Below are 23,398 nucleotides of genomic sequence, written 5' to 3'. Positions count from 1 at the left end.
GAAGCGCCTTTTTATGCTACATCCGAAGCCGCTTCGCTAAAAAACTTAATGCTGTACGGAGATTCGTCTCCGTACAATGTTCGACTGTATGGGCTCCGATGAGCTGAAGTTGGTTATTCATGAAGTCGCACGCAACTTTGTTGAATAACTTCCGTAATTGTTTTACAGTAAAAAACCTTGGAACCGAACTCTGCTTCGGTTACAAGGTACCACTTGGAACCGAAGCAGAGTTTGGTTCCAAGTTTTGAAGTGTTTTTTAACTCTAATAATTACCGAAGTTATTCAACAAGTCTTGTGTGACTTCCTGAATAGCTTACTTCGGCCCATCGGAGCCCATACGTTATTTGGAGACTAATGTCCGTACAGTATTATAACATTTTTTTTTAGCAAAGCTGCTTCGGATGTAGCATCCAAAGCTCACTTCGCTCATCTCTAGTCGACGATATCAGCGGGCGTTTGACTGCTGGCACCCCCGACAATCAGCTGTTTGAAGAGAGTGCAGTGTTTGTACGAGCGTTGCCTTCAATGTTTACCTGCTCCATCAACATTGCAGCTTCTCTGTCCCCATTAATTTCAATGGGAAGGAGCAGACAGAGAAACTGCTCCTTCCCATTGAAGTGAATAGGGACTGAGGAGTGGCAATTACACCTGCTCGCCATCAATCTCGCAACATGAGCGCTGCTTTCTCTTTGAACAGCTGATCAGCAGGAGTGCTGTGAGTCAGACCCCCGCCAATCTTATATTGATGCCCTATCCTGAGGAGAGATCATCAATATAATAATCTGGCCAACCCTATGCTGCATTGCAGCCGCCATAAACATATAATGTGTCGGCAGATAAGAACCATTTGGCCCATCTAGTCTTCCCAATATAAAGCACACACACTCTGCTGTTCTATCTATAACAGTGATGGTGAACCGTTTAGAGGCCAAGTGCCCAAACTGCAACCCAAAACCCACTTATTTATCGCAAAGTGCCAACACAGCAATTTACCCTGAATACCACAGTCCAATATAGTATCTTTCATGTACTTTATCATTTAGCTATAATATCCTGCCTAGATTCAGTGTGCTGCCTGTGCTGTTCATGGTGCACCCTGCGCTGATGAATGGCAGGAAAAGTCTAGGGCATATTGGTACACCATAGACTTTTTCCAGGGTGCGGGTGCCAACAGAGAGGGCTCAGAATGCCGCCTCTGGCACCCGTGCCATAGGTTCGCCACCACTGATCTATAAAGACCCTAGAGAAAAGGGTATGGTTACAAAACGGTGACAATTATTATTTTCTTTTGAAGGAGGTATTTACCAATTTTGAAAGGTTTCCCACCAAAGTACATTTACGATCCTTGGAATGCCCCGGAAGCAGTGCAGAAAGTAGCAAAATGCATTATTGGGGTAAATTACCCCAAACCAATGGTGAATCATGCAGAGGCCAGCCGTCTGAACATTGAACGGATGAAACAGATATACCAGCAGCTTTCCCGATATAGAGGACTTGGTAAGTTGGATACAGTTCATACCACTGTGCATTATCCAATCTGATTTCTGTTTCTATTGTCTCCCACATTTTCTGGCTGCTTCTGGTATTAAATATCAGACAAATGAGAATTTCTCGCCCATTTTCCTTGGGGGACACAGACCTTGGGTATAGCTCAGCTCCCTAGGAGGCGTGACACTAAGTAAAACTGTTAAGCCCCTCCTCCATCAGCTATACCCTCAGCCTGGAGATAGAGGCTACCAGTTTTAGCTTAGTGTCCAAGGAGGCAAGACACTCCCTGCTACTGCAGGGCTGTTTTCTCCTTGTTATTTTTACTTTTTCTTCTAATTTTGTTATTTTATTTTTTCCTAGGGATACCAGAGACGCATTAGACCTCTCTGCTCTCCCGGGGTTGAGCTGTGCCAGTGCCAACTTATCTGCACTGCTGCCTCCCCCACAGAAGCAATAGGAGGATCTGGGCAGCAATGGCTCCCCTACATCCCGCCAGCTAGGGGGTCGCCCGCACGCCAAGCCCCTCTTCCAGCTTCCTGCCACTGCGGTGCCAGTGGCTGAAGGGGCGACCCTGCTGGAAAGGACTGAGGGTGAAGACGTCGGACGGTGAGATGGCTATTCCAGCCCATACCCCGTCCCTATCTGCAGCATCTACCCCTCTGGGTAAGGGGGGCACCCGTGGTCGCTCATTCTGAGCGCTCATCTGCAGGACAATGCAGCACAGCAGCATCCTCAGCACCCCCACGCCGTTCCCCCCCCCCCCCCCACGCTGCTATCTTTCCCCCCCCCCCCCCCCCTCCCCCTCATTCGGGGCTGACTCCATTTTTCTCTTCTCTCTCTCCCCCTTCCCGCCGAGAACGGGGGGCGGGGCTTAGCGGTCCCGGCAGGGGGCGGGGCTTACGCGCGCGTCATTTTGGGGCGGAGCTACGTTCTCCTTCACAGGAGACATTTCAAGCGCTGGAGGGGGCGGAGCTTGTTCCCCGCGCTTTCTGCTGAGGTTTCCCGCGTTTCCTCACTCCTGACAGGAAGCTGGGACACGGTGGGGGACTCTAACCTCCTGTGTACATCGCTCGGCTTCTGTGGGCGCTCTCTGCTGCTCTCTGCTGTTCACTGCTTCTCTGCTGCTGCTGATCTGGGCCATCTCCTGACGTTCTTCTGAGGCACTGGTAGGACAGTTAACCCTCTCCTAACCCTCCTGGTCATAGCTGCTATAACCCTTTGTGGTCTCTATATTAGAGTACAACCACACTTCAGCATGTCAGATCCCACAGGTGCCCCCAAACCCTGGTACCATGCCTGTACCGCCTGTAAGGAACTTTTTCCGCGTGGGCAATCTGAGCCGCATTGCCTTGCATGTCAGGCCCCGGTGCCAGGGCCCGCTTCCCGCTGCGCCCCCCGGTGCCTCTGAACCCCCTGACTGGGCTAGGTCTCTGTCTCAGGCGGTGGAAAGCCTTACACACGTAGTGGGCCGCCTCGTGGATAGACCGCCTCTCCCGCAGGCTGCCACAATCCCTGTCGCACCCGCTGGGACTACCGTTTCTGCCGCCCCCACTGGTTCCCTGCCTCCCAGCGAATCTTCCAGGGCCCGGCATACTCAGAAACGTTCAAGGGTTGAGCGCACATCTTCTCCAGATGCTTCGCTCTCTCCGCCATGCGTGCGAGCTCAGTCAAGTCTATCCTCTCAAAGGGATACGCTTTCTGAGGGAGAACTGGCGGATTCGGACGTGGACATGGACTCAGAGCTTCCGTCCAAATTGGCGTCCGCAGTGGGGCATCTTGTCACTAGCATCCGTGATACCTTTCAGCTACACGATGACCCCCCCCAGCTCTGAACAGGCCGGCGTGTCCTTTCTCCGCCCCAAACAGGCCTCCAAGGTTTTTCCCATACACGCTGATTTTTCTTCTGTGGTATCCAAGGCTTGGACTCGGCCTAACGTCCGCTTTATTACACCCAAAAAGCTGGACATTTGTTATCCCTTTCCAGCGGATTCTGTGACCACGTGGACATCCCCGCCTAAGGTTGATCCTCCCGTGGCTCGCCTGTCCAAAAGCACTACTATTCCTGTACAGGACGGATCTTCCCTCCAGTCTGTTGAGGACCGTCGTACGGAATCCCTCTCCAAGGCCATATTTACTGCCTCTGGTTCGGCCCTTAGACCGGTCTTTGCCTCCGCCTGGGTTGGCAAAGCGGTCTCTGAATGGGGTTTGCAATTGGAACGGGAGTTAGGGTCGGACGTCCCTGTTCAGGACCTCCGTTCCTTAGCCCAACTAATTGTTCAGGCCGGAAAATTCGTCTGTGAGGCCTCCCTTGATGCGGGTGCCCTCATTGCCCGTTCCTCTGCCCTGGCAGTTTCTGTCAGGAGGGAACTCTGGCTGAAGGTTTGGGCGGCGGACGCCGCTTCCAAACGCTCGTTGGCCGGCCTACCATTCACGGGTTCCCGCCTGTTCGGAACCCGTCTGGACGAACTTATATCAGAGGCCACGGGTGGGAAGAGTACTCACCTCCCCCAGTCCAGGCCAATGGGCGCCCCCCGTGGTCGCGCTGGTTCGTCCCGTTTTCGGTCCTTTCGCAAGCCCACCGGGTCTAGACCCGCGGCCAGTTCTTCTTCCTCTGGCCCAGCCCAGGATAGACGCAAGAAGCCGTTTTTTCGGACGCAACCTACCTGGCGCAAGTCCCAGCCTGCACGGGCTCCCACAGGCCAGCAGCCCTCTGCCTGAAGGTGCGCCCCCACCCACCCGGGTGGGGGGCCGCCTTCTCCTATTCAGGAACGTATGGCGGGCCCACATCTCAGACGCATGGGCGCTCGAGATTGTATCTTGCGGATACAAAATCGAATTTGCGTCCATTCCGCCAGACCGTTTCTTCCGATCCCGTCCTCCGCGAGATCCCGTACGAGTGGCCGCCTTCTTCGCGGCCATTCACTCTCTAATGGACAAGGGTGTCGTCGCCCCCGTGCCTCCGACGGAAAGGTTCAGGGGGTTCTACTCGAACCTCTTTGTGGTTCCCAAGAAGGAAGGCTCAGTGCGTCCGATCTTGGACCTAAAACGCCTGAACCGTTTTCTCCGACTGCAGAGATTCCGGATGGAGTCTCTCAGGTCCGCAGTGGCCTCCCTGGAAAGAGGGGATTTCATGGCCTCAATCGACATTCAGGATGCATACCTCCACGTTCCGGTTGCTCCATGTCATCACCGCTTCCTGCGATTCGCGGTGGGGGACGATCACTTCCAATTCGTCGCCCTTCCCTTTGGTCTGGCGACGGCTCCTCGAGTGTTCACCAAGGTCCTGGCCCCTGTCTTGGCCCTTCTACGTTCAAGAAGTGTTTTTTCTTCTCCCATACTTGGACGACATCCTGGTCAAGGCACCCTCCTTCTCTCAGACATCCCGCAGTGTGGAACTCACTCTGGAGACCCTGACGCGGTTCGGTTGGATTATCAACCACCCCAAATCTTCCCTTACCCCCTCCAGACGGCTGATCTTCCTGGGGATGCTCCTGGATACAGAGTTGGCGGAGGTCCGCCTTCCGTCGGACAAGCGTCTGGCCCTTCGCGGGTCGGTTCGCAGTCTCCTCCGTCATCACCGCCCTTCCCTCAGATCCAGCATGCGGTTGTTGGGAAAGATGGTTGCCTGTTTCGAAGCGGTGCCGTTCGCACAATTCCGATCCCGCACCTTTCGGAGGGCAATTCTGTCGGCCTGGGACAAATCACAGAGGAGTCTGGACAGGACCTTTCTTCTGCCTCCCCTGGCTCGGGCTTCCCTCGGCTGGTGGTTGCATATCCCTCTAAGGGGGAAGTCCTTCCTTCCACTGAACTGGCTGGTGAGTACCACAGATGCCAGCTTACGGGGGTGGGGGGGGGGTTTTCCCTCCCCGGTCCGTCCAGGGCGTTTGGTCTCTATCGGAGTCCAGACTTCCAATCAATATTCTGGAACTGAGGGCGATTCTTCTGTCCCTCAGACACTGGACCCATCTGCTGAGGGGCCACCCTGTTCGGATCCAATCGGACAATGCCACGGCTGTGGCATACATAAACCATCAGGGAGGCACTCGCAGCGCTGCAGCGATGCAAGAGGTGACCCTCATTCTCCTCTGGGCGGAGACGCACGTGCCGGCCTTATCTGCGATTTACATCCCGGGGGTGGACAACTGGGCGGCGGATTTCCTCAGCCGGTCCACCATCGACCCGGGAGAATGGTCCCTGCACCCAGAGGTGTTCGAAGCCCTTTGTCTTCGCTGGGGTCGCCCCGACGTGGACCTCATGGCCTCCAAATTCAACCACAAGGTCCCCCTATACCTGGCCAGGGCACGGGACCCGAAGGCATACGGCGCCGACGCGCTCGTCCTTCCGTGGCGCGAATTCTCCCTTCTGTACGTCTTTCCTCCTTTTCCCCTCCTGCCACGGGTTCTTCGGAGGATCGCGGCAGAGGGCGTCCCCGCGATTCTAATCGCCCCGGATTGGCCCCGCCGGTCTTGGTACGCCGACCTAATGTTGCTGTTGGCAGACGCACCGTGGCCACTGCCCTCCAGGGAAGACCTTCTCTCTCAGGGACCGATCTTCCACGAGCATTTAGGCTCGCTACGTTTGACGGCGTGGCTATTGAGACCGCCGTCTTAACGCGACGGGGTTTCTCCGCGGACGTAGTCCGCACCATGATCCGGGCTCGTAAGCCCGTATCCTCTAGGATCTACTATCGGGTTTGGAGGTCCTATCTGGGGTTCTGTGAGTCCCGGAGCATCCCACCTCTCCGGTTTTCTCTTCCCACAATCCTGTCCTTCCTCCAGTCGGGTCTGGACCTGGGGCTGTGCCTCAGTTCTCTGAAGGGTCAGATTTCGGCGCGGTCTATTTTTCTCCAGCGTCCCCTGGCCCCTCTAGGGCCAATTAAGACCTTCTTACAAGGGGTGGCTCACTCTGTTCCGCCGTACCGCCCTCCAGGCCGTCACGTCTCTCCGACGGGTGTCGGGGTTAGCGGCTCTTTCTTGCTCCGAACCTTTCCTGATCTTCCACCAGGATAAGGTTGTGCTTCGGCCTGTCCCGACTTTCCTGCCAAAGGTGGTCTCCGCCTTTCACATCAATGAGGACATCGTCCTTCCGTCGCTCTGTCCCTCTCCTTCCCACCCCAGAGAACGGGAACTGCACCGTCTGGATGTGGTCAGGGCGTTGAGGATTTACTTGGAGGTCACCGGGTCCTTTCGGCGCACAGACTCCCTGTTTGTGGTTCCGGAGGGTTCGCGCAGAGGGTTGGCGGTCTCCAAGGTGGCTATTGCCCGTTTCATTAAACTGGCGGTGTCTGAGGCTTATCGAGCCAAGGGCAGACCTCCGCCTTTCGGCGTCACTGCTCATTCCACCAGAGCAGTCGGAGCTTCCTGGGCGCAGAGGCATCGGGCCTCGGCTGAACAGTTGTGCAAAGCAGCCACTTGGTCCTCTCTGCACACTTTCACAAAGTTCTATAGGGTGCATACGCATGCATCAGCGGATGCTGCTTTGGGCCGCCTGGTTTTGCAGGCAGCGGTTTCCTGATGCTCTGGTGGTGTTCCGCCTTGGGTTTGTGGTCCCTCCCTTCTTGGACTGCTCTTGAACGTCCCAAGGTCTGTGTCCCCCAAGGAAAATGGGCGAGAAAAGGAGATTTTTGTATAACTTACCAGTTAAATCTCTTTCTCGCTCTTCCTTGGGGGACACAGCACCCACCCTTCTGTGTTTGGTTACAGGGTTATGGTCTGGCGCCCCGTTGGGTTGCTGGCTGGTTGTTTCCGTTATTGGTTGTTATCCTTTCACTACTTGGACACGCAACTGGTAGCCTCTATCTCCAGGCTGAGGGTATAGCTGATGGAGGAGGGGCTTAACAGTTTTACTTAGTGTCACGCCTCCTAGGGAGCTGAGCTATACCCAAGGTCTGTGTCCCCCAAGGAAGAGCGAGAAAGAGATTTAACTGGTAAGTTATACAAAAATCTCCTTTTTATCTTATGTTTTTTCCATAGGACTTCTTGCATCAGTGCCTTCAAATCCAAATGGCAATGGGAATGGCGGGCTAATGAGTTATTCTCTAGGGGACACCATGCCAGGTTGCAGCAACAATGGAGGTAAACTGCCCCCTGCTCAGAAATCCACATAATGAGCTATTAAAGGGAATCCATGAACTTGTTTATGCTGCCCTCTGTAAGTAGCAGTGATTGGGTCATGTCTGACTATGGTTAAACTTTTCTGAAATTCCGTTTGTCACTTGAATACACTGGACTCCTAGGTTACAACACTCATGTCGCAGTGCAGCTGATAAACTGAGCTTCAGAAGAACTTCCCCATAGACAGACTGTCTGCTCATCACTTAATGCTGCACCTAAATGGAATTTGTAACATATTTCTTTTTACGAAGATCTTGCGAAGACCCCTGGTGGTCAGTTTGAACCGTGCACCTCCTGCCCATTTATCATGTGCTTTTAATTAGATTGTACAGCTGTATCCTACCTTGCCCATATTGCAGGCTGACAGCCTGGGAGAGGCATGTATAGGATATAGCTGGGTGCTACTTTGCCCAGATTGTAGGCTGTAAGCCCAGGAGAGGCATGTTAGAGTAGGCCCCATCTGATTAGAAGCCACCTTGTCGTCTGGTAGATGGGCTCAACATATTTTTGATCAATTATATGCGCAAAGAGCTTCTAGTTGCCTTTGCAGTGAGTATGGCCACCAAGCCGCTATTTTTATTCAGTATTTACGTATATCTTTGTGCAATTGATTAGCAGTGTGCTGTTACCTGTAGTTCTACTTATACTAAAGGGAAGACAGACAATCCATAGTAACGGTCTTTTAAGGGAGCAGTGGAAAGGGACAGAGGACATTAATGAAAGCTGTTATTATAAGGTAATTGCAGATCTTTTGACAATCATTGACAGGCTAACTCAGGTATACATGCCTAGCTCTAATAAACTAGAAAAAAAAAATTTACACTTTAATATGTCTGTCCTAGAATTTGAGCAGAAGTTGTTGACTCCACTTGCAGAGCTGTCTAGAGTCAGGAAATGGGACCTCACTACACACTAAACCTGTTATGGCTAACCTCTGGTACTCAAGCTGTGGAAAAACTACAGCTCCCAAAATGCACACTTGCTTGGTTGTTCTCAGAACTCCATAGAAATGATTGGAGCATGCTGGGAGTCATAGTTTCACCACAGCTGGAGTGCCGGAGATTAGCCATCACTGCAATAAACAATGGCACTTGCATATACTACATACTCAGCCATGATGGCATATCATATTACAGGATTAAATCGCCACCAATCTATTGTTAAGCAGTGTAGTGAGGCCCCAACCCTCACCCACCCTAAGTAGTTCTGCAAGTGAAGGCAACCAGTTCTGCTCACATTCTAGGATACGTTCCTGGCAGCCATTTTAAATTGATCCCAGAGTACCCCTTTAATGTGCTTATTTAATGTAGACATAGTGATTGGGTGTGTACAGTATACACAGCTGGCTTGGTATGATCTATACAGACTAATTCCCAATATTCGTAGATAGATGGATACTACACATTGGGAAGCGTTTGCATGTGGAGAGTTGCCATGATAGACCACAAGATCTCTCCACATCGTGCAGTGTTCTCATTTATCATGGAATCTTGACCTCAAATTTTTTTACATTATGTATTTATCCTCCTCTTTTTTTTTTTTCTTCTCACAGGGCCTCAAATGGGAGCCAGCGAGGGCAACTCTGCCAGCAATTCAAATAATAACCAGGGAGAGAGTCATTCTGGAACTGGAGGCATGCAAGGTATGACTGGATCGCCAGCTTTCGACAGATTGCTCCCTAATGACTGATGTATTAAAGCAGATACATAAGCGGCCATCAGTGATTGGAGAGTAGGTGGGAAAGACACGGCCTGGCTTACCATCACAGTAGAATGACAACTAGGAATGCTCTGTATTTTTTTTCTTTGCTATTAACCGAATAGCACAGTAGAGCCAGCCCAGTCGTGATAATATCCTTCCTTTTTACACGGAGAACTAAAATTTCTCCACCGACCTGCTTTACAGGAACACGCAACCTAAAAATGAATGCTAAAAAGTAAACAAGAAATATAGTTGCCCTCACAACTTATCAGTATGCAGCATATTTTCTGTGATCCTGACATAAACAGTTGAAATACGGCAGAGAGCAAATCATGTTAATCTCCTGCTCATCTGGTCCATCTTTGGCTGGAGACTCTTATGACTAAATAGGACCAATGGAAAGGAGTGGATCAGGGCAGGAAGCGTTGGGATATTATTTCTTTGTGCATTCCTTTAACCCTTTCCCGGTATGGTGCTGGCCGGGTCTTTTAAGATGGTGCCCGCTCCTGAGCTATTGCATTGGAGTCTATGAGAATAGCAATCTAATGATTGCTTGTTATAGTTCCCTATGGGAACTATAAAAAAGTGTAAAAAAATTTTAAAAAAATAAATAAAAATAAAACTTCTAATCCACCCCCCTTTTCTCAAAATAAAAATAAAAGAACTGAAAAAAATAAAATAAAAATACAAATCATGGGTGTCACGATGAGCGAAAACGCCCATAGTATAAAAAATATATTCCCCGTACCGCAAACAGCAAAACGAAAAAAGTGTCAAAATGGCCGATTTGCAATTTTTAGTCGCTTCATTTTTTACAAAAAAATGAAATAAAAAGTGATCAAAAAGTCATACACACCCCAAAATGGTATCAATGAGAAGTTCAGATTGCCCCGTAAAAAATGAGCCCCAACACAGCTCCGTACACATAATGACAAAAATGTATAGGGCTCAAAATATGGCAACAAAAAAACACAAAACGCAAGAAAAACTATACACGTAAAGTATCACCGGATTCATAGAATAAAAGTAAAGGGTACTTTCACACTAGCGTTTTTCTTTTCCGGCATAGAGTTCCGTCCTAGGAGCTCAATACCGGAAAAGAACTGATCAGTTTTATCCTAATGCATTCTGAATGGAGCGCAATCCGTTCAGGATGCATCAGGATGTCTTCAGTTCAGTCTTTTTGCCTTTTCAGGACGGAGATAATACCGCAGCATGCTGTGGTTTTATATACGTCCAAAATTCCGGAATAACACTTGCCGGAATGCTGGATTCTGCATTTTTTTGCCATTGAAATGCATTAATGCCGGCCCCGGCCCCGAGTGTTCCTGCATTGCGGTCTGCGCATGCTCAGACCACAAAAAATGTGGACTCTGCAAGATCCTGATCCGTCTGACAAATGCCATCAGTTTGCATACGTTTTGACGGATCTGGCAGGCAGTTCCGGCGACGGAACTGCCTGCTGGAATCCTCTGCCGCAAGTGTGAAAGTACCCTAACTGGTCAGTTTTATCACACATCAAACGGGTTTGGCCAATCACTACTTGTTAGGAAGGTGTCTCCACTCCACTATAAGTCAATCACGAAGAGTCCCTCTGCTGAAACCCTGGCGATCAGCTATAATCTGTGGGGATACCTGACAGTAAGTTTTCAGTGTCTCTGCAGCACAACCACACAGGAAATGAATCTCTACACATTGCCCATTCTTATCAGTAGGTTGTCTGTATAATGCAGGACAGGGAGTGAGTGATGTTCTTTATTATTTCTATCCACTCATAAGAGATCCTGAACAGGGAAACCAGCTTTATTAGCTCAGAATTACTTGTATATGAAAATGGATTGTCTAAACTGGACATTTTTGTTTTCCGTTTTTCTGATCTATCAGAAGAACAGAAAACAAAGGAAAAAATAGCCTTTATTTAAAGCATCTGTGATGCCCCTTTTGCATCAGTTTGACATTTCTATCTGAGATCCTTAGTGGAAGAACTTTTCTTCCATCTAAAATAACTGATCTCAGACGGAAATGGCTAAAATGGTGATGTGAACCTACCCTAAACAATTAAACCAGCTACCAGAAGAAAAAATCTCTAAATTTCCAACCATAAGCCATTATTTAATGTCTTGCCAATTGATTGCTATTTCTTTTCATTTATGTAACAACATATTTATTCAATGGCAAGGTCATTTAATTTAGAGCGGTCTCCACTGTGTTTATAAGGTTATTCATTTATTTCCTTTAGGTTTTATTTTAGATTAATGCTGCCCAAAAAATAGTCCTTTTAATACAGCTGAAGAGCTGATCCAATTTGGCCCTGGCCCCAGGGTAATCAGAAGGGTATCGCTTTGTTCTATTTTATTGCGGGTGGCAGATGATGTTCATGTGACTGATCTATAAAGGACCATTGAAATCCATCAAATGGCTCCCTCCGTTATGAAGCAGCAAGTGTTGGCACACAGTGTTTAATTGGATACTAATTGAATGTCCTCTCTTGTAGGTTACTGGCAGGGGAGCAGTATCCTGCATTACAACTATGGAGACAGCCAGCAGTCCTACCTAATACAAGGTAATTACATTTACATCCGATAATAGTAGTATTCACACTATAAGCAGCAGAGAATAAAGGATACTATGGCCTGTTCAGAAAATCTGTCATCCAAAGGCTTATAGCACTTGTCATTTGCCTCTGATACAGTTGCTGCAGACATGCTGTGGCTTGCCACTCTGGTTTTTCACTTGAAAGTTATGCACAGATTGTATGTCCTGGAGATGCCATCCATTTTTAGTGTGAAAAGCTGGATGCTAACCTGACCTGGCACCTCTCACCTGCTGCATTATCAAGCATTCACTGCTGCTTGAACCTTTATTCAGTGGGAAATTCTGGTGATCTAACGGCCCATGCATCGCCAATGCCAGAGCAATTATTGCCCTAATAAAATTCTGACTTTGCCATATTTTGTACGCTGTCACTTTTCTTCCAGAGGAACATCACTTTATAGTCTGAATAGAAAAGTGTAGGGGATGGATGTCATTCACATGTGTATTTGCATTTGGAAGGTCTGTATTTTTCTTGTATACATATCCTGAGAGGAGTTTGCCCAAGTGTTTTTAAAGGGGTATTCCCATCTCATAAAATGATGGCACAATCTCTGGGACCCCCACTGATCCGGACTATGAAGGGGCGACAGCGCTAATTCAGTGCTGTAGCCCCTTCACCGCCTTTCCCTGCACAGTGACACCGCAGTCATCTGCTGTGTGAGGAACTGCTGGACACCTGCATTCAAGTTAAAGGGGTTCTACACCTTTTTATTACTGATGATCTATCTTTTGAAGAGATCATCAGCATCTGATCAGCAGGTGTCCGACACCCAGAACCCCCGACGATCAGCAGTTTGAGAAGACTGCGTCACTCTTCGCTGTTTCCTACAGGCCAGTGACGTCACAACTATTATCCCTGGGTTGAGCGTGCCTCAGCCCAGTGCACTTTAGGGGGGCTGAGCAACACCCAGGCCAGTAATGATAGCCGTGACGTCACTGGTCCTGCGGGAAACGGCGAGAAGGCTGTGGCGCTACTGCGAGCACCACAGTCTTCTCAAACAGCTGATCCGCAAGGGCCCCGGATGTTGGACCCCCACCAATCAGATTCTGATGATCTATCCAAATGATAGGTCATCAGTAATAAAAAGGTGTAGAGCCTCTTTAATTAGACCTGTTACAATCCTCTGTGCAGCATATGGTCCGGAGCTTCAGTGAAGAGGTGAATGAGCACTGGAAAATCTTTATTCTCAGGTTTGGTGCAGGCCTCAGAGGCTTGACACGCACCAGTTATAAAATGATTGCGCGTACTAGTGCTGTGCATCACTTTATGAGAGTGGAATACCCTTTTAAGTCTTCCACAGTTGGTACTTCTCCTTACTCTGCCATCTTCTAGGAGTCTCCATTCAGTATTCTGCAAATGAATCCAGTAGAATGAGGGCAGTGATCTTGTCATTCAAGATGTAGGATTTTATCATCTACTGTCTGCTGCCTCACTGCCACCAAGTATGAACAAGGCTAGGCTTGGTTTCCTTGGAAGAGCTGTGATAGTCCTCAGACAGATACTAGTCCCTGTAGTCTTCAGTATTAGAAGGCTTACTAAGCAGTGTTTACTGAGGAGACTAGTGTGGGATGAGTGTCCATGTTCTATATCTTTACTTACTGGTCGAGCTGAGTGTCCAGTTACCTGATAAGATGCTGTGGTTTTAATGGCCATAGGGTACTGGAGAAGAGCCAAAAAGTAGTCCACCAAAGTGTAGGACTCTCAGCAGCTGCTATTAAGAATTTATAGTCGTGACATCTATACAATATCAATCCTTACATAATGCTACATACAGTCATGCCGATGATTCAGGTCTATGTGTAGGATAGTTTGTGCCCACCTGTTTTAGCAATGTTCTATCTGCCCACAGCCAGGAACAATATGACCTCTGTTGTGTCTTCTGGCAAACGTCCCAATCCAGAAGAGGAGCTTCAAAGTGTTGGACCTAAGGTCCAGCGGCAAAGCAGCCATTAACTTGGTGAGTGTCTGTCATGTGCTGGTTTTTTGTGTCAGCACGAATTTAACCAGGTTATTCCCTCATACGTTGTATGGGACTCGTCTGTCTACAGCTTTAGGGCTGTCTTTCCGTGATGGCATTTTAGCAACCATAGATTAGGTGTTCATGCAGTTTTAAAGGAAACCCCAGCTTTCATCAGCTGATCAACTCTAATCGCTGGACGGCACTTTGAGTCTTTCATTAGTTATGTCTACATTCTGCCAGGTTTCCCTATATATTGCCCCCCCCCCCCCTCCCCCATAGTATTCAAGCAAACTCTCCTGTTTACAGAAGCCCACCAGCACTAGAAAGTTGGTAGAGGCACATGGCCATGGCCTTGATTTATCACTTCTTCAGCATGGACACGCTTTACAGATATGTAAATGTGACCTATCCCTTCTCCAACTCTAGATCATGAGCTCCCCCCCCCCCCCCATTTGGGTAAGTTTGATTAGACAGGACCAAGGCTCGTCATATCTTACCTATTGCTTGACCACTACCTACATCTGCTTCCTTGCTTGTCTCTGTATCATCTGTTTGTCAGTTTGCAACTTGACAGTGAAAGATAGGCTCATCATACAGTGTATTCAACATTCTCAAATGTCATCAGTGGGGGTTTGGCTCTGTGACCACACTTAAGGGGGCTTTAGTGGTCCTCTAAATGCCATGGATCTTTTTCTACAGATCTCCAAATTAATCGAGGCAATCTCCTTTACTGCCATGGGGCTACATGTAAAACCTCCATGGCACAAGAAACCTGACATACCAGGGAGTAAAGGGGGACTTAATTGTAGAGAACAGTGTGGTAGCAGGGCACAGACCCTTCCATGTCTGAAATGTTGTTAAGGTGAGCTATCCCTCTCAAATATACTCTTAAATCTTAGGCTCAGTATACAAACTAATATTAGAGCCTACAAAACCTATGAAAATACCCTGTGCCGCATCTATAGACCAGCATACAAAACTGAAAAGGACCCCATAAGGTGGTATGGGTATGCTTTAAGCTTATAATTACTACTCCCCGGGAAGGGGCGAATTAAACGCTAATATTTCGCCCACACTAATTTACAAAAAAGACATTGTACTGGTCTAGAAGCCCATGTTTTTCGATTCTAGTAATAAGCTCTGTTTTATAAAAAAAAAAAAAAATAATAGCTAGGCTTTATGAAAAGGGGTGGAATATTTGGGTTTAATTCCCCTGCTTAGGGAAATTGTTATTATAGATCACCACCCCACAGAAATGCACAGGACTAATAAATACATAATAAAAATACAACTTTTATTAGGTGAATCTGTAAAATAGGATTAAAAAAAACATGTAAAGGAACATGTTTTGCTCCTATCAGATGCCTGGCAGCAAAACGTACGTTGGAGTGGCCAGTGCTCTACCTTCCCTCAGATGTTGGCCCTGCTATAAGTTTCATTATCTGTGTCAGTGTGTACTCATTTTATGTAATAGAGGGCGGAACTTAATGGGTACTTATTTGCTTTATATAATTGTACCTTGATAAAACAGCATCTGTATAGTAATGTCCCTCTTAGGGTGGCTGCACACGTTTACGCAGATTGCACAAGTTTTTTTCTGCGCAGATTCCCGTGTGGTAAAACTGCAGCATAAGGCTACCTTCACACTAGCGGCACGGACCTCCGGCAGGCTGTTCCGTCGGGTGAACAGCCTGTCGGATCCGTCCTGCCGCTAGTGACCGTGTGCTCCCGGACTGCCGCTCTGTCTCCCTTGACTATAATGGCAGCGCACGGCACGAGTAAAGATAGATAAAACTAAGACATGTCCGACTTTTATTCCGGCAGCCTCTCGCCGTGCCTCCGCCGGAACTCCTCCCTGCCCCATTTTAGTCAATGGGGAAGGAGCTGCTGTCCGGGGTCACGTGGTCACTAGCGCCAGGACAGATCAGACAGGAGGTCCGTGCCGCTAGTGTGAAAGTAGCCTAATACAGTACCAGCAAAGTGTATGAGATTAGACATTTCTCATGTACACTTTGCTTATTTTAATCCGTGTGGAAATTGACCTGCCGTCCAGATTTACAAATCTGCAGCATGTCAGTTGTTTGTGCAATTTTTTTAGTGTGGATTTTAACCTTTGCAATGCAAGTGAGAACTGCTGCAAATCTGCGAAAAAAACTAAAATCAAAAACGCAAATAACACATGGTTTTTGGTGTGGTACTGCACAGAAATCAGCGGATTTTCTGTTTGTAAACCTACCCTAACACGTTATTCCAATATTTTATGGATTCATCTAATGAAGTTGTATTTTTATTTTTTTATATGTATTCCTTTGTCCTGTGTGTTTTTTTGGGGGATATTGATCTTAGGCACAGGTTCTAATTTGTAGATATACCTTGTCCATTGTGTGTTTTTAATTTTTTTGTTGCTTTATGCAGTCCCCATTCGACATATACATTTAAGGACATATATCTGTGCAGAATTCAAACCTTATATCCCACTGCAAGTTTCATCTGATCTGAGGTTTGTTGCTTTCATCTTTTCCCCTGCAGGATGCTTTTCCAAGCATGCACACATCAACACAGATGAGCCTACCTCAGGACTACATAGCGGGTTTACTTTCCCATAATCCCAGTAGCCTAATTTCAGTGCAGTTTGGTGAAGTACACAGCACTTCCGGTCCAACATGCATCAAACATTTTTAGATGCTGTCCAAAGGGACATATTGGGGTCTACTACCTGGATGGAGTAGATTCATTCTGCTGTGAGATTAAGACCAGTGTCATGAGGCTGTCGCATCAGTTTTTTTTAGTTTCTGCATCTAACAGTTTATTCCAGTGTGATAAATCCTATGATTCCTGGAAACATAACATTATCCATTGTAGACTATTGAAAAACACAAAAGACTAAGGAAACAAAGTAGATCAGCAAAGGAGAGTAAACAAAAGTCTTATTTTATTGCAGATACTACATGCACATACTATAGATAAGTTGTATTCTATATATAATTTGTATAATCAATGTTTACTATCATTCCCCCCCCCCCCCTTTCCTCTCCTTCACATTTTGCAAGCCATGATACTTCAGATTGTCTAACATTGACCACTAATGTAGCTACATGTACAGAAGTAGTCGCAGAGAGGTCACCTATCATAATATATAACAGCTATATGTTTCACAAATTCAGGATCAGAACATGCATATCTGGAGGAATGTTCTGTGTCATATACATATTGGAGGGGAGTGGGGCATTGGAGTTGGCTTTTTGGTGTGCTTTATACATTGCTTTGGAATTGTACATCAGCTAGTATATTACTCTGTGCATCTGATTACCATTTGCCACCTTAAAAAAAAAATGTTGCCCCCTGCCCTCCCCCTTTAAGTGTAATACTAGTGAAAATGAAAAACTTCACTGAGCTCTTACATATGGAAACAGACACCATAATTCACTAACAGGATGTAGTTATCTTTGTCTACCATATTACAGATCCTGTGGCTTTTCAGCCCAGCCACTCCATCCTTCTTGTTGTTACACTTGATGCTGCTAAAATCAGTGCCTATGCTGCTGTAATCACAGGACTATTATTTAGGAACTACAGACACACTATGTAAATGGTAAAAAAGGTTTTACAAGTTTGGGGCTTTACAAGTGAGGGCCTATCCTCAGGGTAAGGCCTCATTCATACATACGTGGACCACGGTCCGTAAAAACCCGGCCTGCCGAGTGCACGGCGTCATTGGTTGCTATGACGCTGTGCACTACGTGCCGCTGCTGTACAGTAATACACTTATATAGATCATACGATTGTATTACTGTACAGCGGCGGTGGCACGAAGCGCACAGCTTCATAGCAACCAATGACGCCGTGCACTTGGCAGGATGCGTTTTCACAGACCGTGGTCCACGTATGTGTGAATGAGGCCTAAGCCATCTCTATCTGATTGGCGGGGATCCGACGTCCAACACACCCACTGATCCGCTGTTCTCTTGCAGCTCAGGCACCAGAATGACACCGCTTCTTTTGTTTTTAAAGTGAATTGGAGCAGAGTTGCAGTAACCAGCTCCATCTAATGTACCACAGACAACATAGTTCCTGTGCCATAGCTACTACAAAGCAGCTGACCTGTTGGGATTCAAGGTTGTCAGACCCCAGTCTATACTGAAGATAGGCCATCACTTGTAATGGAAGGGACAACCTTTTTGATGCAACCAGTTTACTATATTGATTATATTTGTGCCTATAGACAATTGCTTTAACTCTCTAAAACACACAAAGTAAGCCTTAGCCTGTGCTATTTGTTGTCTGGTTTGACTTTTCTTAATGCTGTTGGTGCCTTTTAACGTATTACCCCAAGTTGCACGTATTATCCCACAGCCTTAAGTGCCGGCTGAGTGCAGACGTTCATGAAATGTGGATATGAACTGTTACATAGTATTCCTAGAGTTTAGCTGCTTGTTTTACTACATTTTAGTACAGTTTAATATTGTTTGCAGTCTCGTTCATTAGGTGGTTTCTTCACATTGTGTCATTGAACCATTTATTCAGCCACTAGGTGTGGATCATTTACAAGTTCACCATGGCTCTGACCAGTTAAGGGTACTTTCGCACTTGCGGCAGGACGGATCCGACAGGCTGTTCACCATGTCGGATCCGTCCTGCGGCTATTTCGCCGTGCTCGCAGACTGCCGCTCCGTCCCTGATTGACTATAATGGGGACGGGGGCGCAGCATGGCGGTGCACGGCTTTCTCCGTGCTGCGCCGGAGCTCCGCCCCCGTCCCCATTGTAGTCAATGGGGACGGAGCGGCGGTCCACGGGCACGGCGAAATAGCCGCAGGACGGATCCGACATGGTGAACAGCCTGTCGGATCCGTCCTGCCGCAAGTGTGAAAGTAGCCTTATGCGGGATTTACATGACCGTTTCATTTTCCATTCTTCTGATCCGTCAGAAGAACAGAAAAAAAAAACAGGATCCTACAAAAAAAAAAAACGCACCCTGTCCATCCGTTATGCACATTTTGCATCTGTTTTAGCCATTTCCGTCTGAGATGTTTTTTTTTTTAGAAACAAAAAACTCATGCAGTATTTTTTTCAGTTAAAAAAAATATATATATATTCTTAGATAGAAATGGCTAAAATGCATGCAAAATGTGCATAACTGATGCATAGGATCTGTTTTAGTTTTTTACAGGATCCAGTTTTTTTCTGTTCTTTTTATGGATCAGAAGAGCAGAAAATCAAACTGTGATGTGAATCCCACCCATGCATGAATGACACTATACACACAGATAAGGCGCTGTAGCTCTTCTGCCATTCTCTAGCGTTTAAGGGATGAATCTCTTCTTGAAATCTTTTCTGACCATTTACTGCTATTCATTTTGCTTATATAGCACCAATATATTCTGCATTTCTGTACAAGCTTGTCCTCATACAGTACATATTTCGTCTCCAATGGGGCTTTCCTTTTCTCATGCATTCATACATACATTAAAGGGTCAGTTTCAGAGGCAGGCAATTAAATTACCACTATATTCTTTGTTGAACTTAAAGAAAACCTTGGTCAGATTTGAATTCAAGACATAAAGCGTACAAAAACCTATAGCTTTGTCTATTCAGGAGTGTGTACTGTGTCTCCAATATGGCTGCTCCCAGGCAAGTTTTTAAAAATAAAAATTATATGGCTACAAACTATAACTCACATACATATATTATTTCTCTTCTAGAGACTTTCCGTGTAGTTTCATAAATTACAGGGCATCTGTCAGCAGATTTGTAGCTATGAAACTAGCGCTGCACTTGGCAGCTGAAGGCATCTGTGTTGGTCCCATGTTCATATGTGCCCACATTGCTGAGAAAAATGATGTTCAATATATGCAAATGAGTCTCTAGGGGCAATGAGGGAGTTGCCTTTACACCTAGAGGCTCTGCTCTCTCTGCAAATGCTGCATCCTCTAAACTTTGATTGACAGGGCCAGGCAGTGTAAACGTGATCATGCCTGCTGGCCCTGTCAGTTAAAGTGCAGAGAGAGCACAATCTCTAGGTGTAATGGCAACACCCCCATTGGCTCATTTGCTTATATTAAAACTCAGGCTACTTTCACACTTGCGTTTGGGGCTCCGCTTGTGAGTTCCGTTTGAAGGCTCTCACAAGCGGCCCCGAACTGATCCGTCCAGCCCTAATGCATTCTGAGTGGATGCGGATCCGCTCAGAATTGCATCAGTCTGGCAGCGTTTGTCCTCCGCTCAGCAGGTGGACACCCGAACGTGTTCATGGTAATGCAAACTGATCCGTTCTGAACGGATCTAAGCATTTTCATTATAGGTGCGGATCCGTCTGTGCAGATACCAGATGGATCCGCACCTAAACGCAGGTGTGAAAGTAGCCTTAGTTGTTGTTTTTTTTTCCCCATATGAACATGGGACCAACACAGATGCCTTCAGCTGTCAAGCCCACATGCAACAGGTCAGCCTGTTTCCGGGAGTTTTATGCTGATGACTTATCCTCAGGATAGGTCATCAGTGTGTGATAGGTGGGGATCCGACACCCGGGACATCCGCTGATCAGCTCCTGTGAGCACCGCTGCCTTCTTTTAGCTTTTCCTAGGCCAAGTGACGACACTTTCATGAGTGAGTGGGGCTGGGTGCAATACCAAGCACGGCTGCTATACAATGTACGGCGTCGCTGCCTTCTCAAAACAGCTGATCGGTGGGGGTCCCAGGTGTTGGACCCCCCACACCCACACCCATTAGATGCTGATGACTTATTCTGAGGCTAGATCATCAGTAAAGAAAAATCCTGGAAACCCCTTTTATTATTACATTCACAAATGTCTTGTCTGAACCAGATTTGCCTCCCTCATGTCTAATCCCTGTATGGACGTGATTAATCGAAAAGCTTATATTCTGTAAACTTGTTTAGTCTGTGCCTCTAGACAAGCATATTGTTTAATAATTGCAGAAATGAAGTCAGCCTGTCGTGTGGTCCTAATATTTTTTGCTGAACATTGTCACTTCTTTCCTCACTACAGATGTCGGGAATCGCAGAGTCACCTGAAACGATTGACTTTCTCAGTATTGGACTTTGTATGTAAATACTCCCATTGAAATAAAATAAGAGTGCGGCCTCTTCTCTGAGGACTGTTGTGGACGGTTGTAAGCTCATCAGTTGTGAAAGCTTAATTTATTGCTGCATTTCTATTTTTTATCTTTTACACTATTTCAGTAAGTTTTGTTGCTTTTTTTTTTGTACATATTTCTGTAAGTATTTGACGCTTGCTTTACCAATGTGTAAATATGAATATCTGAACTAGGTATAGACTGCGCAATATATTTTTGATAACAAAATCTGTATGGCAAGAAAAAGACTAGAAAATCTGTAAACCTGTAAGAAGTCCAATTTCCCCTTGTATGTCTGTATAGAGTTGTGCCCTTTATAAGTGATGTTGCCATTCTGTAGTTGGACTACGTCACCGGCAAGAGATGTTTTACAGGTGGACACGTTGACTGAAGCAATACTCGAGGACATGTAGAGTTCCCTATATAGTAGGCAATCTGTGCTGCCATATGGTGCTCCATAAAGAAATGTGTTAAGGCATGTCCACATGGGACAGATACACTGCGGATTTGCTGCTGCTGAATGGCCAGAGGCAAATGCATCCTCACGCTCTGATAAATAAAAATCTTTGCAGAATATGACCTGCGGATTGGATTTGGAATCCACAGCTTGTTTATTTATTCGGTGGATTTAGACCAAGGATTTCACTCTTGCACTTGGTGAAATCCACAGCAAAATTTGCCACAAATCTGCATGCATCTCATGCAGATTTTGGTGCAGAGTAGTTGGTTTGTTTCTCTACCGACATTATGTCCTCCGTGGATGAACCCTTACAAATACAGTGTCCATAATACAGCATCTAATGGAGCATTCCATAGTCTGTTACCTCTGTCTTCTCAAATGCATGTGAATCTGACAGACGCGTCGTCAGTACATGGTTTCGGCTAAAAAGCATGACATGACAAACAGCAATTTATAAAGTAAAGTATTAGTGATGGGTTCTCTTTAAGACTAGTGAATGGAGTATTGTTTGTGTTTCCAAAGGTTCATGGCACCTACATATCTGTGTACAAGGGGGTTCTCCAGAAATGAAGTTAAATTAGTGGAGGACACCCAGTGTCCCAAATGATCTGTGTGCAGTCAAGCAAGATTGGAGGGACAGTTCGCTCTATATGAGTCTTGGCATGTAATATTACGCTTGCCCCCTCCTGCAGGTTTGATGAGCCATATCCATCATTCATAGAGGGCATGCATGACCATTATCGTATACCACAGAATCAAGTAGGTTGCCCTATACTTGCCAACTGGCTTCACAGCTCCAGACTACTGGGGAAGTTCTCTGTGGCTTCCCTGTAGCCCATAAATGACTTTGGGATGTGGCCTTCAGACAAACCATAGACTGCTATAAATGGTGAGCTGGAGGAGCTTGAATGTAGCAATTTGTAGTTTCTATTAGATAACTGCCCCGAATACAATCTGTAATATACAGTACAAAGGGACAAGGCTGAGTCCTAAGTTGTCTGCTGTCGAACGGAGGAGCTCCCTACTAACCTGAACCAAAGTAGCTTAAGACTGCCCCTTTATATCCAAAACGTGCCATTGGGTATGCTGGAAGTGGCAGTTTAACAGCACTAACCGAGCCACATGTTGGCTATAAGGACTATAAGAAAAGAGGCAGTAGTAGCTGTCCTTGGTGATCAATCAAATCTCTGCTAGCATCTTTTACCTGAATAAAAGCTGCAATCTGATTGGCCTGTAAGAAGAGTGGATTCACTGTAGCTATAAACATGGGACCCAACATGTGCTAAATCACATTACCCATATTTATGTTTCTGGAGAACCCCTTTAACAAACCCAGCAGTAATAATGTTACAGAATAGTTTTAAATCAATCTATCTTGTGACTGTTTTACCTCCACTGCTTTTGTTCCATATTCTGCCATACAATACAAAATGCGAGAAAAATATAGTTTTCTAATAATAATGTCTTTAATTTAATGTATAACTGTATGGGGGAGATTTATCATCTCCCTGCGCCACAAAAATGTCGGGGGGAAAAAGTCACAAACCTTGTGTTTGCGACTTTTTGAACACTAATTGCGATAAATATTGTTATGGGTTCTCCACATTTATTTTCGAAGACCAGCGTAAAATGCCAGTCTATGATAAATCTCCCCCTATGTGGTCTCTCCTGACCTTTATTAATGCTTTACTGAATGGTTGCATCGTTTTGTAGCCCTGATTGAGGCTGGGTTGAAACGTAGCAGCCACAGTGCACGCATGGTGTTGCCAAAATCTCACCAGAATGCAGGCATTTGATAGTTAATGGCTATGTGGAAAGCCTCCATTTAGCTGCAGAACCGGGTGACCATAAACGGTGAAACTGCATTTTGATGTAGTTAATTAGACAATTGTGCCAATCTGCAGTTTGCAGCAGTTTTGGTCGCACCATACGTGCACATCAGCCTCAGAGGGTTGTCCCATCTCTGCGTTTTATGGCTGAGAGGGGA

General features: G+C 46.5%; 1 protein-coding gene across 2 annotated transcripts in view; it reads left to right on the top strand.

The window, feature by feature from the left end:
• Positions 1-22,546, top strand: part of CRY1 (cryptochrome circadian regulator 1) — a 67,760-nt gene extending 45,214 nt beyond the window's left edge. Inside the window, exons 9-14 of one of the 2 annotated variants that reach the window (XM_044273216.1) lie at positions 1,295-1,497; positions 7,461-7,562; positions 9,154-9,243; positions 11,797-11,865; positions 13,748-13,855; positions 20,864-22,546. In XM_044273216.1, coding sequence (XP_044129151.1) covers positions 1,295-1,497; positions 7,461-7,562; positions 9,154-9,243; positions 11,797-11,865; positions 13,748-13,851 — 568 coding nt within the window. In that variant the 3' untranslated portion in view covers positions 13,852-13,855; positions 20,864-22,546. The remainder of the gene's footprint in view (positions 1-1,294; positions 1,498-7,460; positions 7,563-9,153; positions 9,244-11,796; positions 11,866-13,747; positions 13,856-20,863) is intronic. The other variant, XM_044273217.1, reaches the window with a different exon arrangement.
• Positions 22,547-23,398: the final 852 nt, after the last annotated feature.

The sequence above is a fragment of the Bufo gargarizans genome, unplaced genomic scaffold, assembly GCF_014858855.1.
Source record: "Bufo gargarizans isolate SCDJY-AF-19 unplaced genomic scaffold, ASM1485885v1 fragScaff_scaffold_476_pilon, whole genome shotgun sequence".
Lineage (NCBI taxonomy): Eukaryota > Metazoa > Chordata > Amphibia > Anura > Bufonidae > Bufo > Bufo gargarizans.
This window is presented reverse-complemented; position numbering and strand designations above follow the sequence as displayed.